Source organism: Desmodus rotundus, chromosome 9 (assembly GCF_022682495.2).
Source record: "Desmodus rotundus isolate HL8 chromosome 9, HLdesRot8A.1, whole genome shotgun sequence".
Classification (NCBI taxonomy): domain Eukaryota; kingdom Metazoa; phylum Chordata; class Mammalia; order Chiroptera; family Phyllostomidae; genus Desmodus; species Desmodus rotundus.
Window position 1 is genome coordinate 56,752,582 of NC_071395.1, and position 15,406 is coordinate 56,767,987.

The window sequence follows — 15,406 nt, forward strand, 5'->3', positions numbered from 1 at the left end:
TTTCCGGAGATAAGGCTCTGCCCCATGGTGCCTTTTCCTGGGGAAGAGGCCCTGCTCCTTCCCACCTGGTCCCCCACTGCCACCACCACCCACCCAAATCCTTCCCTCTCTGCTGTCTTCCCCAGGCCTGTAAGATGTTCAACTATGCACAACAGTGGCGCGTGTGCAACTCACTCTTCATCGTCTTCTCCTTGGTCTTCTTCTACACTCGCCTTGTGCTCTTCCCCACCCAGTGAGTCAGCCTTCCAGTAGGCATTGGGCAGATGGGTGGGCACAGCTGGATCCAGGCCAGTCTCACCCTCAGTTCCAGACCCAGGGAGCAGAGGGTGTTGGTTGTGAGACTTTCAGGAGGAGGCACAGTAGGGTGTTATGTTCCCAACCCAGGGCATATCATGAGCCCAGAGGTGAAAGGGACAGAAAATGGCTCAGTCCTCATTCTCCTGTGTGCCTGGAACATGGAATGGATGGCAGGGCTGGTGGCCAGCTCACTGAGCCTTTGCCCAGTGTATTTATTAGCTGAGCCTCACCCAGCAAAGGGAGCAATATGATCTCTGCTCACGTGGAGCTGACACTGGGGGATTAAATAAATAAGGCAAATAAGTAGAATATAGAGCACACGATGGAGTGGTAATCATGTTAACGAGAAAATAGGTCCAGGAAGTGTGTGAGTAATTTGAATTACAGGGACAGCCAAGAAAGGCGTCTCTGATAGTGTTCATGCAGAGACTGGAGTGAGGTGAGGAGGGGGCAGTGCTGATCAGAGAAGAGGCTTCCAGGCAGTGGGAACAGCACAAGCAAAAGCCCTGAGCCTGGACTGTTCCTGGTTTGTTGGAAGAACAGCAAGACCATATGGCAGGAGCAGAGTGAGCTAGGAAAACAAAGGGGACCAGACAAGTTGTGTAGGGCCTGGAGGACTTGGGTTTTCATCCCAAACTAAGTGGAGGATTCTGAGTCCAAGAGGGAGGGGACCTGATTTGGGTGCTCGTCCGCACCCTCTGGTGGCTACAGAGAGAACAGCTGGTGAGAGGCCCCACCCCCCAGCCAGGAGCTGGGGGACCAGGACAGAGGCCACTGTGCTGGTCCAAGTGAGCTGTGATGGGACTGGGCCAGTGAAGGTGACAGAAGTGGGTGGACTCGGGAAACACTCAAGTCGTGATGTCATTTTGAGCTCAGAGTTGTTCCTTGAGGATCAGGAGCTCAGCTTTGAGTGTGTTGGGTTTGAGGGGCCTGCAGGCTACCAAGAAAAGTCACAGAGGATACAGTGGGCACACCAGCATGGAGAGATGTGAATGTTCGGTGTTTGCAGCCACGAGACCATACAGGTCATGCAGGGACCAGGTGTGGACAGAAATGTGTGCCAGTCAGGGGGAGGCTGCAGGGGAGGCAAGAGGGAGTGCCCATGACCTGAGGAGGCGGGAGTGTGGGCCCCTAAAGGCACACAAGGGAAGGGCCTCAGGGAGGAGGGAGGACCATCTGGGCGCCTGCTGCCTGAGCCAAGCAGGTCACTGGTGACCTTACAGCTGATTTGGGTGAGAGTGGCTGGGGGAAAGCCTGCTGAATGACAGGGGAAAGGCAGCCTGAGAAGAGAAGGAAAAATGTGAAAGGAACACCCAGGGGAACAACTGGAATACTAAGTGCCCTGTTGGGGTTCATGGTTGTGCACGATTAGTAAGCTGTGTGATCTTGCTTAACATGTAACCAAGTGAGGGGGGCACTTAAATGCCCAGCTGAAGAGCATAGGTATTACTCTGGGGACAACAGGGAACCACCAGAAGTCCTGGAGCAGGGAAGGCCACACACGTTAGAGCTTCCTAGGACTGGGGGCTAGAGCTGCTGGTGAAGCCCACCTCTCCCTCCTGCCTGCCCGCCCACCCACCTGCCTCAGGATCCTCTATACCACATACTACGAGTCCATCGCCAACTCGGCCCCCTTCTTCGGCTATTACTTCTTCAACTTGCTTCTGGTGATGTTGCAACTGCTGCATGTGTTCTGGTCTTGCCTCATCCTTCGTATGATCCACAGCTTCACAAAGAAAGGCCAGGTAGGGCCAGGCAAGGGTGGGCTCCCATGCGCTGTCCAGGAGACCCGGCCCAGCCCCACCCCAGCCTTGTACCTGCGCTCTATTTCCCAGATGGAGAAGGACATTCGTAGTGACATGGAGGAGTCAGACTCAAGTGAAGGGGAAGAAGCCCAGGAGCATCTGGAGCTCAAGAATGGGGCAGCTCGGGGACCTGGGGTGGCCTCTACTGATGGCCCTCGGAGCCGGGCAGCTGGGCGGCTGGCCAATGGGCACATGTTGGCCACATAGCTAACCAAGGATTGACTGTGCTCCTCCCAGTGCCTTGGATTTGTGGGGTGGCTGCACTGGTGGCTCTTGGGCCAGCTCTGTGGAGACAGGGAGGGCCCCACCCCAGGGTGGGGGAAGGGCTCATGACCTGTCTCCAGCCCCTTCCTTCTGCATACCCTTGCTCCCCTTGGAGCACTAGACAGAGCTGGGCAGTGGGCAGCAGCAGGGTGCTGCAGCCCACCAGAGGCACCACGAGGCTGCAGTCCGGGGACTGTGAAGAGCCCCAGTGTGAAAGGAGTCCAATAAAACTTGAATGGAGCCAAATCCTCTGCCTGAATTTGTGTCCTTCTCATAGCTCCTCGGAGGCCCCAAGGAAGCCAGGACTCTGTTTACATACCCACTGACAGGGACACTCACTGCCACCCCAAGACACACGCTTGGTCCTAGGGTACCCAGATAGCAAGCAGTCCTTAGAGATTCCCCCAGGCAAGTTCCTGAGTCACAGCCAATGGCTTAGCCAAGCCACCCCCTCCCACCTCAGGGCAGCCTTCAGCCAGCTACTCACAGACCCAGATTACACATGACTTTGCCTGTGGTCACAGGGGCTGGAGGCCAAGCAGAAGGGCAAAAGGGAGGCTCATGCCTAGCCTTGCAGCCCTTTCTCAGTGCTCTCTGGGCCTCCCTGGAGAGAGGGAGATAAGGCCCACAAGTGGGGACTCCCATGGCTTCCCAAGGGTAAGCCTGGGTAAGGTCACTTTCTGTTCTAGAGCTCTGCAGGAAGGTGTCCCTTCCCCAGCTGAGACAGGCTGAGGGACAGTGTCCCATACACCAGAAATCACAGCCACAAGGCCCCATGCAGGGCCAGAACATCCTGCTTTCAGGAGAATGACAGAAAGGTGAGTTGCAGAAAAAAAGAAGTAGGAGATGGCAGAGGAAGGGCACTGTGTAGGGATAAGGGGGAGGGCAACTGTTTTAGAGATAGAGGACAGATCATTGAGAAAGGAAAAAACAGGATCAAAGAGTAGCAGATCTGAGAAGAAATGGTGAGGAGAAATAGCAGTGAAAGAAGGAAAGGAGGTCAGGGGGGACAGGAGAGGCAAGAGAAGATAGCTAATCAAGACTAGACTGAGGGCCCTGCCTGATGTGGCTCAGTGGATTGAGTGCCAGCCTGCAAACCAAAAGGTTGCTGGTTCAGTTCCCCATTGGGGCACATGCCTAGGTTGCAGGTTCTGTGCAACTGATCAGTGTTTCTCTCCCTCTCTACCCCTCTCTAAAATAAATATTTTTCAAAAGAGAGAAAAATGTTTGAGAAACTGGAAAGAGGGACTAGAAAGGGGAGAGGGAAGAACAGATAGCAGCAGAGAGGTGAGTGGCAGATGGCACAGGAACAAGAAGCAAACAGGAAAAAAGAAAGAAGGGAAGGAAAGAAGCACTGAAGAGAAAACAGCAAAGAGCAGACCCAGAGCTTTGAGAGAAGATGAGGTGTTAGAAGGACTTGTGAGAAGGTGGAAGGACCACGAGGAAGAAAGTGGGAGAGAAGATTGAGAAATGGCAAAAGAGACAGAAGAGAGAAAAAAGAGGCATAAAAGGGTTATCAAATAGAAATGTAAAGGAGTAAATATTGAAAGAGAAAAGCAGATCCGGAGATAAGGGAGACGTGGGATGAACAGGTTGCTCAGAGGGAAAGATTCAATTGGCCTTGAAACAAATCAAAAAGATGCTCGACATTGCCCTGGCTGGTGTGGCTCAGTTGGTTGGAGCATCCCACAGTAAGAGAAAGGCTGCAGTCTGATCCTGGGGCTAGGCGAGGGGCACGTACAACCCCTCTCCACCCCCACCCTCATACAGACCTTGCAATCACTTGTCTGAGCAAGTATGGGAGGCAACCAATGATGCTTCTCTCTCCCATCAATGTTTCTCTCTCGTCCTTCCACGTTCTGTAAAAGCAATCGAAAAAAAAAAAAATGTCCTCTGGCCCTGGCTGTTGTGGCTCAATGATTGAGTGCCCATCTGTGAACTAAAGGGTAACCGGTTAGATTCCCAGTCAGGGTTGTGGGCCAGGTCCCCAGTAGGGGGCGCGTGAGAGGCAACCACACACAGATGTCTCTCCCTCTCTTTCTCCCTTCCCCGCTCTAAAAATAAATAAATAAATAAATAAATCTTTTTTAAATGTCCTTTGGTGAGGGTAAAAAAAAATAAACAATTTAAAGATGTTCAACATTAAAAAAGTGCAAACTAAAGCGACAATGAAATTTCGTTTCTTGCCAGCTATCCTGACAAAAGTGACAGTGACAGTGCCCTCTGGTGGTGAGATTTGCAGGGACCATGAAGCTGCTCTGGCACACCCCAAGGAGGGGAACTGGGCAGTACCCTGGGAAGACAAATGCATTTCCTCTTTATCCCTGAAGAAACGTCTAGATCTCCCAGGTATGCCTACAAATCAATAAGAAAAGAATAACCAACCTAAAAATAAAATGAGAAAAAAGACACAATGCATATTTGTAGAAGAGAAGACATGGCCAATAAACACACGAAGATATGCTTGCTCATCTCATTCATAATCAGGAAAATGCCAAGCAAGACTCAGACACCATTTTAGACCCATTCAATTGGCAAAAATTAAGAAATTGGACAAAGCCAGTGTTGGAGAAGATGGGGGTCAATAAGAATCACAGACATTACTGGGGAGAGTGGACGCCAGCACAATTACTTGGAAAGCCATTCAGCATCATGTAAAATTGTTGGCTGTTTTCTACAGTTCAAAAGCAACTCAAACAAAATAATGTATTGTTTAGGCGTAAATGTCTAGTAGAACTATTAGTATCCTTCCTTATCCAAGATCCCCAGCAGATGCCTAAAACCACAGATTGTACCAAATCATATATATGTATTATTATTTTTTAAGATTTTATTTGTTTTTAGAGAGAGGGAAGGAGGGGGAAAGGAAGAGAAACAAACATTGATCAGCTGCCTCTCTCACGCCCCCAACCAGGGACCTAGCCTGCAACCTAGGCATGTGCCCTGACCAGGAATTAAACCAGTGACCTTTCAGTTTGCAGGACGATGCCCAGCCTACTGAGCCACAACAGTTGAGGTGTACTATGCTGTTTATTTTTGGAATTTTTCATTTAATATTTTTGTGCCAGAGTTGACCACAGGTACCTAAGGCCACAGAGAGCAAAACCTCAGGTAAGTGGATACTACCGTATTTCTTTAATAAAATATAAACAAAATTCAAAATACTGTTACATTACCTTTGATCTGGGGAAGGATGGGAATGGGATTCAGGTTGGTATAAATTACTATCACTGTCCTAGCTTTTGAAGTTGTGAGGTATGGTGACAGATATATTATTAAATACAATTTAAAAGGGATATGTATCAAGAACCATATGACTGCACTTATGGAATAATATAAAACTGAAAGCAACAGCTCAGTTGGTTGGAGCATCGTCCTGTAAACCAAAAGGTCACGGGTTCGGTTCACGGTCAGGGCACATGCCTGGGTTGCAAGTTCAGTCCCTGGTTGGGGTTTATCCGAGACACAGCCAATTAATGTTTCTCTCTCACATCTACCTTTCTTTCCCTCCCTCCCCCTCTTAAGTTCAGTAAGCATGTCCTCAGATGAAGATGAATATATATATATTTATATATTTGAGTGTATGGTGACAGAAGGAGACTTGACTTTGAGTGGTGGACACAATTCAACATACAGATAATGTATCATAGAATTGTACACTTGAAACCTATATAATTTTATTAACCAATGTCACCTCAATAAATTTAATTTTTAAAAAGTTAAAGGAGGGGATATGTGAAAAGACAAAGTATTTGCAAGCCATTTATCTGAAAAGGGCCTAATATGCAGAGTATGTAAAGAACTCTTACAACTCAACAACTGAAAAAAAACAAAACCCAATTAAAGGATGGGCAAAGGACTTGAATTGTTTCTCCAAAGAAGATATACAAATAGCTAACAAGCACATTAAAAGATGTTCAACAAATCAGTCCTGGCCAGTGTAGCTCCCAGTCAGGGCACATGCCTGGGTTGTGGGCCAGGTCCCCAGTGGGGGCCACATGAGAGACAATCACAGATTGACGTTTCTCTCCCTCTCTTCCTCCCCTCCCTTCCCCTCTCTCTATAAATAGAAATCTTTACCACTGTTGGTGAAGATGTGGAACAATTTGCCCTGGCTACTCAGTGGATTGAGCAACAAGGGCCTATAAACCAAGGGTTGACCAAGGGTCTCTGGTTTGATTCCCAGTCAGGGCACATGCCTGGGTTGTGGGCCAGGTCCCTAGTAGGAGGCACATGAGAGGCAACCACACATTGATGTTTCCCTCTCTCCTTCCCTTCCTTTCTCTCTAAAAATAAATAAATAAATATACTTTTAAAAAACTTCTGAAGAAAAGATGTGGAACAACTGGCACAACACTCATACATTGTTGGTATTATAAAATGGTTAATCATTGTGGAACACAATTTGGCAATTCCTCAAAAAGTTAAACTGAGTTACCATATGATCCAGTTGAAAACAAGGGACTCATACAAAATCTTGTACGAGAATGTTCACAGCAGCCCTATTTACAATAGCCAAAAGATGGAAACCACTCAAACATCTATGAACAGGTGAATGGATAAATTGTTGTTCATCCATACAATGGAATATTACTCAGCCTTAAGAAAGAAATATACATGCTACAACATGGATAAACCTCAAAAACATTACACGAAGTGAAAGAAGCCAGACAAAAAAAAGGTCACACCTTTTACGATTCTTTTTAAATAAAATATCCAGAATAGCTAAACCTATAAAAACAGAATAGAGATTGATAGTTGCTGGGGGCAAGGAGGAGAGGTGGGGAGAAAAAGAATAACTGTTTAATGGGTAGATTTTTTTTTTGGAGTGAACCTTAATAAAGAACTCCCATGCTCACTTTGGCAGCACATATACTAAAATTGGGATACAGAGAAGATTAGCATGGTCTGCACAAACATGACACGCAAATTTGTAAAACATTCCATTAAAAAAATTCCCAAATATCAGTAAGAAAAAGAGCTACCCAGAAGTAAAGGGGCAAACAGGATATGAATAGGCAAGTCACAGGAGTGTATGGACCCTAAGAAAGAAGATGCCTGCTAAAAAGGTCACTCAGTGGTGACCTGGGCTCAAACTAAAAACAAACAAAAACCAGAGCCTAGCAGCCATTTCTGCTTCTACACAGGGGCCTCTCATGCAAACCATTTCAGGGAGAAGCCTGCACTGAACTGCCTGCTTGCACTATTTCTGCCCTCTGAGCTAGCCCTTATAAAACAGTTCCTGGAATCCTACTTCAACCAATGGAACTGAGGCTTTCCCCATCCAATCTGAGCTGGGCAACTATAAATCCTGATCAGCTTCTTCAGCAACCAATCAGAGTGGCTCCATTTTGACCAATCAGGGCAGTGTCTTTTGGACCAATCAAACTTCGGTGATTTGGAGTATTTATTTACATGAAGATGGACCAATCAAGGACCATAGGCAGGGACTTCCTCTGGCTTGGGGAGTGCACTTTCCCTTTCCACCAAAGACTGAGTTTCTCTGGCTGAGCAAAAACACTGAAAAACGTCTCACCACAGCAGACTAGTATAGGCCAGAGCAGACTGGCACAGAGCAGAGCAGGGAAGAGCTGTTTAGCTGGAGAGGGGCAAGGCTACCGGCCACCTGACCCCAGGACTGGTTTACAGCTGTGCTGTATCACGATTGAGCGGTTTTCCCCTGAATAAAGTTTCCTTCTTCACCACACCCCAAACTGGGGATTCCAGTTGGCATTGAATTGGCCAACAGGTTGACAATGGAATTTTTAAAACGTGGTTAAATACAATGGAATTATTCAGTCTTAAAAAGGAAGGAAATTCTGATGCATGCTATGACATAGATAAACTTTGAGGACATTGTGCTAAATGAAATAAGCCGGACACAAAAAGACAAACACTGTGTGATTCCACTTATATGAGGTCCCTAGAGGTGTCAACTTTGTAGAGAAAGAAAATAGAATGGTGGGTGCCAGGAGCTAGACAAAGGAGAAATGGAGAGTTACTTAATGGGTACAGAGCTTCAGTTTTGCAAGATGAAAAGAGTTCTAAAGATTGACCACACAACAATGTGAATATACTTAATGATCTTGAAATGTACACTTAAAAATAGTTAAGATGGTAATTTTTATGTTATGCTACAATTTTTAAAAACACAGGAAAAGTCAGTAAATTAGGAATAGAGGAAAACTTACTCAACTTGATAAAGAACAATTTACCCAAAAGTCTCTACAACTAGCATCATACTTAATGGTGAGAAACTCAAAGCTCTCCCACTAGATCAGGAACAAGCAAGGGTGTCCCCTCTCACCACTCCTTTTGAACCCCTACTGGAAGGTCTAGCTAATGCAGTAAGACAGGAAAAGGAAAGGGATACAGATTGGGAAGGAAGAAGTAATACTTTGTTCATATATGATATGATCACCTATGTAGAAATTTTTTTTAATCCACTAAAAACATCTCTGAAACTAAGCCATTATAGCAATGTTGCAAGACACAAGGTTAATATACAAAAGTCAGTCACTTTCCTATGTACCATCAATTAAAAAGTGGAATTTGAAATTAAAACACAATACCATTTACATAAGCCTCCCCCCCAATTAAATACTTTGGTATAAATCTAACAAAACATGTAGTTCTATAGGAGGAAAACTACAAACTCTAATGAAAGAAATCAAAGAACTAAAATGGAGAAATATTCCATGTTCGTGGATAGGAAGAGTTAATACTGATAAGATGTTAATTTTTCCCAACTTGATCTACAGCTATAATGCAATTCCAATCAAAATCCCAGAAACTTATTTGGTGGATATTAACAAATTGATCCTCAAGTTTATAAGGAGAGGCAAAGACCCAAAATAGATAACACTATGTTAAAGAACAAGAAAAAGTTGGACTCACACTACCTAAGTTCAAGACTCACTATAAAGCTACAGTAATCAAGACAGTGTGGTAGAGGCACATGCACAGACAAAGAGATCAATGAAATAGAGCTCCAAGAAACAGACCCACACAATTCCAGTCAACTGATCTTTGACAAAGGATCAAAGGCAACACAATGGGGGAAAATAATCTTTTCAACAAATAGTACTGGAACAACTGCACATTCACAAGCAAAAAAAAAAAAAAAAGTATCTAGATACAGACTTTACACCCTTCACAAATTAACTCAAAATGGACCAACAGACCTAAATGTAAAATGCAAAACTTTGTAACTCCAAAAAGATAACAGAGGAAAAAATCTATGGACTTGAGTTTGGCAATGACTTTTTAGATGTAACACCAAAGGCATGATCCAAGAAAGAAAGAATTGATAAGCTGGACTTAACTAAAATAAAAAAATTCTGCTCTGTGAAAGACATTACCCAGAGAGAAAGAAAGAAGACAGTTTCAGACTGGGAGAAAAATTTGCAAAAGACATCTGATAAAGGATGTTATCTGAACTCTTAAAACTCAACAATAAGAAAACAAACAACCCAATTAGTAAATGGATCTGCTCCGGCAGGTATGGCTCAATGGATTGAGTGCTGGCCTGAAAACCAAAAGGTCGCCAGTTCAATTCCCAGTCAGGGCACATGCCTGTGTTGTGGGCCAGGTCCCTGATTGGGGGCATGGGAGAGGCAACTGATTGACAACCGACTGATGTATCTCTCACACATCAATGTTTCTCTCCTTCTCTTTTTCCCTCCCTTTCCCTCTCTCTAAAAATAAATAAATAAAGTCTTAAAACAAAAAGGAAAGAAAATGGACCAAAGATCATTAAAGAAGATATGCAGATTGCAAACAAGCATATAAAAACATGTGCCATCACACATCATATGCCATCAAGGAAATCAATGTTAATTGAAACCGCAACGAGTCCTGGCCAGGTAGCTTGGTGGGTTGGAGCATCCTCCCAACGGGTTCAACACCTGGTCTGGACACATGTAAGAGGCACCCAGTGGATGAATGGATGGGTGGAACAGTAAACCAATGTTTGTCTCTCTCAAATCAATAAATTAAAAAAAAATTTTAACTCAGTGAGATATCACTACACACCTATCAGAATGGCCCAAAATCTAGAATACTGACAATACCAAATGCTGGCAAGACTGTGGAGCAGCAGGAACTGTCAGTCAAATGCATAATGGCACAGCCTCTTTGGGAGCTAGTTTGGCAATTTCTTACAGACTAAACTCATACTCATACCATACAATCTAGCAACTGTGCTCCTTGGTACTTACCCAAAGGAGTAGAAAACTTATCACTAGAAAAGATCCTACATAGAACATTTATGACAACTTTACTCATAATTTTTAAAACTTGGAAACCACCAAGATGTTCAGTGGGTGAATGGATAAACAAACTGATACACCCAGAGAATGGAATGTCCTTATTCATTGAAAAAAAAGAAATGAGCTATCTAGTCATGAAAAGACACAAAGGAAAGTGAAACGCATATTACTTAGTGAAAGAAGCCAATCTAAAAAGCCTACCTAATGAATGGTTTCCACTGTACGGAATTCTGGAAAAGGCAAAACTATGGAGATAATAAAAAGATCCATGATTTACAGGAGTTGGATAGAGCAAGAGATTTTGAGGGCAGTGAAACTACTCTGTGTGATACTGTAATGATAGATATGTGTCACGCTGAAACTGAAGAAGTCAGCCTTCGTGCTGCCTGTCACTACCAGAACCAATAAGTAGAAACAAGGATTGAATCTTTATGGGTGCTTTATTCAGGTGGCTAGTGATTTGAGAAGACAGTATGCATCCTCAAAATCATCTTAAGACTTCTGGCCAAGATGGAGGTGTAGGTAGATACACTTTGCCAGCTCGTACAACCAAAAGAAGGGCAACAGAAATTTAAAAACAAAAAATAACCAGAACTGCCAGAAAATCAAATTGTACGGAAGTCTGAGAACCAAGGATTTAAAGAAGAAACATTCATCCAGACCAGTAGGAAGGATGGAGATGGGCAGCTGGGGCAGAGAGGACACGTGGAAAGGAGGCAGCTGAAGGCCTGGGTGGGTAAGGCAGCACCTGGTGGTCTCACATTTGCATGCACATAACTGGGAAGAACAGCTGGGGAGTGAGACAGACCACACAATCCAAGGTTCCAGCATGAGGAAATAAAGCCTCAAAATCTCTGATGGTAAAAACCTGTGGGGACTGCAGCTGGAGAAATACCCAACTTCACAGGACAGTTCGTTGGAGAGACCCACAGGGTCAGAGAATGTAACAAACCCACCCACCTGGGAATCAGCAACAGAAGGGCCCAATTTGCTTGTGGGTAGTTGGGGGAGTGGCTGAAAGCCTGTCAAGAGCCAAGCAAGCCACATTGTTCCCTCTCTGACCCCTCCCCCACATAAAGCACTATAACGCAGCAACGTGGGTTGCCCTACCCTGGTGAATACCTAAGGCTCTGCCCCTTACATCATAACAGCTGAGCCAAGACAAAAAAATATGGCCCTAATGAAAGAAAAAATCAAAGCTCCAAAAATAGAACTAAGCAATGAAGAGATAGCCAACCTATCAGATGCAGAGTTCAAAACACTGGTAATCAGGATGCTCACAGAAATGGTTGAGTATGGTTGCAAAATGGAGGGAAAAGTGAAGGCTATGCAAAAAACCAACAGTGAAGGGAAGGAAACCGGGACTCAAATCAACAGTTTGGAGCAGAAGGAAGAAATACACATTCAACCAGAACAGAATGAAGAAACAAGAATTCAAAAAAATGAGGAACCTCTAGGTCATCTTTAAATATTCCAACATCTGAATCATAGGGGTGCCAGAAGGAGAAGAGGAAGGGCAAGAAATGGAAAACTTATTTGAAAAAATAATGAAGGAGAACTTCCCCAATCTGGCAAAGGAAATAGACTTCCAGGAAGTCCAGAAAGCCTGGGGAGTCCAAAAGAAACTGGACCCAAGAAAGCACGCACCTAGGCACATCACAATTGCATTACCCAAGATTAAAGATAAGGAAAGAATCTTAAAAGCAGCAAGAGAAAAGGAGACAGTTACCTACAAAGGAGTTCCCCATAAGGCTATCAGCTGATTTCTCAGAACAAACTTTGCAGGCAAGACGGGGCTGGAAAGAAGTATTTGAAGTCATAAAAAGCGGACCTACATCCAAGATTACTCTGTCCAGCAAAGTTATCATTTAGAATGAAAGGGCAGATAAAGTGCTTCCCAGATAAGGTGAAGTTAAAGGAATTCATCATCACCAAGCCCTTATTATATGAAATGTTAAAGGGACTTGTCTAAGAAAAAGAAGATGATCAAAAATATGAACAGTAAAACGACAAACAAAAACAAACTAAGCAAACAACTAGAATAGGAAGAGAATCACAGAAATGAGATCACCTGGAAGGTGAAAATGGGAGGGGAAAATGGGGGAAAAGGCACAGGGAATAAGAAGCATAAATGGTAGACACAAAATAGACAGGGTGAGGTTAAGAACAGTATAGGAAATGGAGAAGCCAAAGAACTTACATGCAAAACCCATGGACATGAACTAAGGGTGGGGTGGGGGAGGGGATATGGGTGGGAAGTGGGGTGAGGGCAGAGGGGGAAAAAGGTGGGGGAATGGGACAACTGTAATAGCATTATCAATAAATACATATTTTTATAAAACCACCTTAAAATCTCATCTCAAGCTGACATTTTTTATAGGGAGAAGTATAGGGTAGATAAGGGGTTTGGGAAAAAAACCCGTTAATCAGATTGTTGGGACCAGTTCTGCCTGGTTTCAGAAGCTGTAACCCTGCTGACAGGCAAAAAGGCCCCAGGGCTAGGGGACCTTGGGACCATGAGCCACTAATGAGACAAAACTTGGATCCTCCAGACAGGGGCACAGCCTCTGTCCCCTTTACTTCACCCTTCTTGGTCCCTGGAGGATGGCTGGATAGTCAATGACAGATAAGATTCTTCAAGGAAAGAACAACCTAAGAGAGGCACAGTTGTGAAGGGGCCATCAGGGAAGGCCTTAGGGGATTGTGGAGGAGGGACAAAAGATGCTTACTCCTCAGCTTCATCATAGCCTGAGTCCTCATTCTCTCTGTAAAAAGCCTCCTAATCTCTTGGCTGCCTTGCTTCCCCTGCCTGATAGAGGCCTGAAACAATGGTGAAGAGCCCTGTGCCAGAACCAGTGGTTCCGGGCAGTAGGGTGCATTGGCGATCAGGCCTAAGAAAGAACGCATTAAATTCTGTGAAACCTGCTTTGCTAAGAATGTCCTCAATTTAAATGTTAAGGGCCCAAGCACAAAATAAGTTTGTTTCCCAAGGTTTTATAGCTGATTGGTGTCACCCTGTCCACCAGACCCTGACTCAAACGGACCCTGTGATCCCAGAAATGTTATCTGTAAACCATACCTCCTTTCTTTGATATGCATCCCTATGCAAGCTAAACTCAATAAAAACCTATTGAGAGAGAGGCTCAAGACCTCTCCCCTCTGAGACTGGTCAGCCTTTTCTCTCCAAGCAGGTCATGTCTTGGTAGATTTATTCTCATCTTAGGTGACAGGGAGAGCTCTGCTGGACAAAGCTCCCCACATCAGATAAGAGTTGCAGTCCTGTTGTGATTTTCCTAGTACTTCTTTATCTGTCAATCAACAATTCTTTATCTGCATTCCCTCCCCGAAACAAAACAGCTCACATACCATCTCCATCCCTAACAGACCCCCTGGGGCACAAAGGTTGAACTGCTTGTCAACCTCCAGGAGTCAGGTGGTCACGCACTCCAGTTCCTGGAATAAGTTTTCCACATGTATTAATCACTTAAGCCTATCAACTATAGCTAAGCATACATTTTTTAACTCTTGACTTCCCCTATCAATGTTACATTTGTGCAAACCCACAGGATGTCCAACAACAAGAGTGAGCCAGTGAAATCTATGCTCTCTGTGTGATGTGATGTGTCCATGTAGGTTCATCTATTGCTGGGGAGGCTGTGCACGTTGTTGGGGCTGGGGAAACACCAGGACTCTCTGTACCTTCTACTAAATTTGCTGTGAACCTAAAATTGCTCTAGAAAATAAAATCTATTTAACATTTTATTATTTTTTTAAAGATTTGTTTATTTTTAGAGAGAGGGGAAGGGAAGGAGGAGGAGAGCGAGAAAAACATCAATGTGTGGTTGCCTCTCATACACCCCCCCACTGGGGTCCCAGCCTGCAACCCAGGCACATGCCCCGACTGGGAATCGAACCAGCAACCCTTTGGTTTGCAGTCCCACACTCAATCCATTGAGCCATACCAGCCAGGGCCTATTTAACATTTTTTAAAAAATATATTTATTGATTATGCTATTACAGTTGTCCCATTCCCCCATCCCTCACTCCACTCCATCCTACCCACCCCCTCCCTCCCACATTCCCCCCCTATAGTTCATGCCCATGGGTCATACTTATAAGTTCTTTGGCTTCTACATTTCCTACACTATTCTTACCCTCCCCCTGTCTATTTTCCACCTATCACCTATGCTACTTATTCTCTGTACCTTTCCCCCCCTCTCCCCCTCCCACTCCCCTGTTGACAACCCTCCATGTGATCTCCATCTCTATGGTCCTGTTCCTGTTCTAGTTGTTTGCCTAGTTTGCTCTCGTTTTTGTTTTATGTGTGGTCGTTAATAACTGTGAGTTTGCTGTCATTTTTACTGTTCATATTTTTTGTCTTCTTTTTCTTTAACATTTCATATAATAAGGGCTTGGTGATGATGAACTTCTTTAACTTGACCTTATCTGAGAAGCACTTTATCTTCCCTTCCATTCTAAATGATAGCTTTGCTGGATACAGTAATCTTGGATGTAGGTCCTTGCGTTTAATCTTGGGTAATGTAATTATGATGTGCCTTGGTGTGTCCCTCCTTAGGTCCAGCTTCTTTGGGACTCTCTGAGCTTCCTGGACTTCCTGGAAGTCTATTTCCTTTGCCAGATGAGGGAAGTTCTCCTTCATTATTTGTTCAAATAAGTTTTCAATTTTTTGTTCCTCCTCTTCTCCTTCTGGCACCCCTATAATTGGGATGTTGGAACGTTTCAAGATGTCCTGGAGGTTCCTAAGCCTCT

General features: G+C 44.5%; 1 protein-coding gene and 1 non-coding gene across 4 annotated transcripts in view; both read left to right on the plus strand.

The window, feature by feature from the left end:
- CERS4 (ceramide synthase 4) overlaps positions 1 to 2,612 on the plus strand; it is a 28,703-nt gene extending 26,091 nt beyond the window's left edge. For all 3 annotated transcript variants that reach the window (XM_053911342.2, XM_053911344.2, XM_053911343.2), the window contains 3 exons: positions 126 to 232; positions 1,886 to 2,042; positions 2,133 to 2,612. In XM_053911342.2, the coding sequence (XP_053767317.1) occupies positions 126 to 232; positions 1,886 to 2,042; positions 2,133 to 2,309 (441 nt within the window). In that variant the 3' untranslated portion in view covers positions 2,310 to 2,612. The remainder of the gene's footprint in view (positions 1 to 125; positions 233 to 1,885; positions 2,043 to 2,132) is intronic.
- A 4,605-nt stretch (positions 2,613 to 7,217) lies between these two features.
- Positions 7,218 to 7,319, plus strand: LOC112305279 (U6 spliceosomal RNA). Its single transcript, XR_002974808.1, has one exon. It is a non-coding gene; the product is annotated as a U6 spliceosomal RNA (small nuclear RNA).
- Positions 7,320 to 15,406: the final 8,087 nt, after the last annotated feature.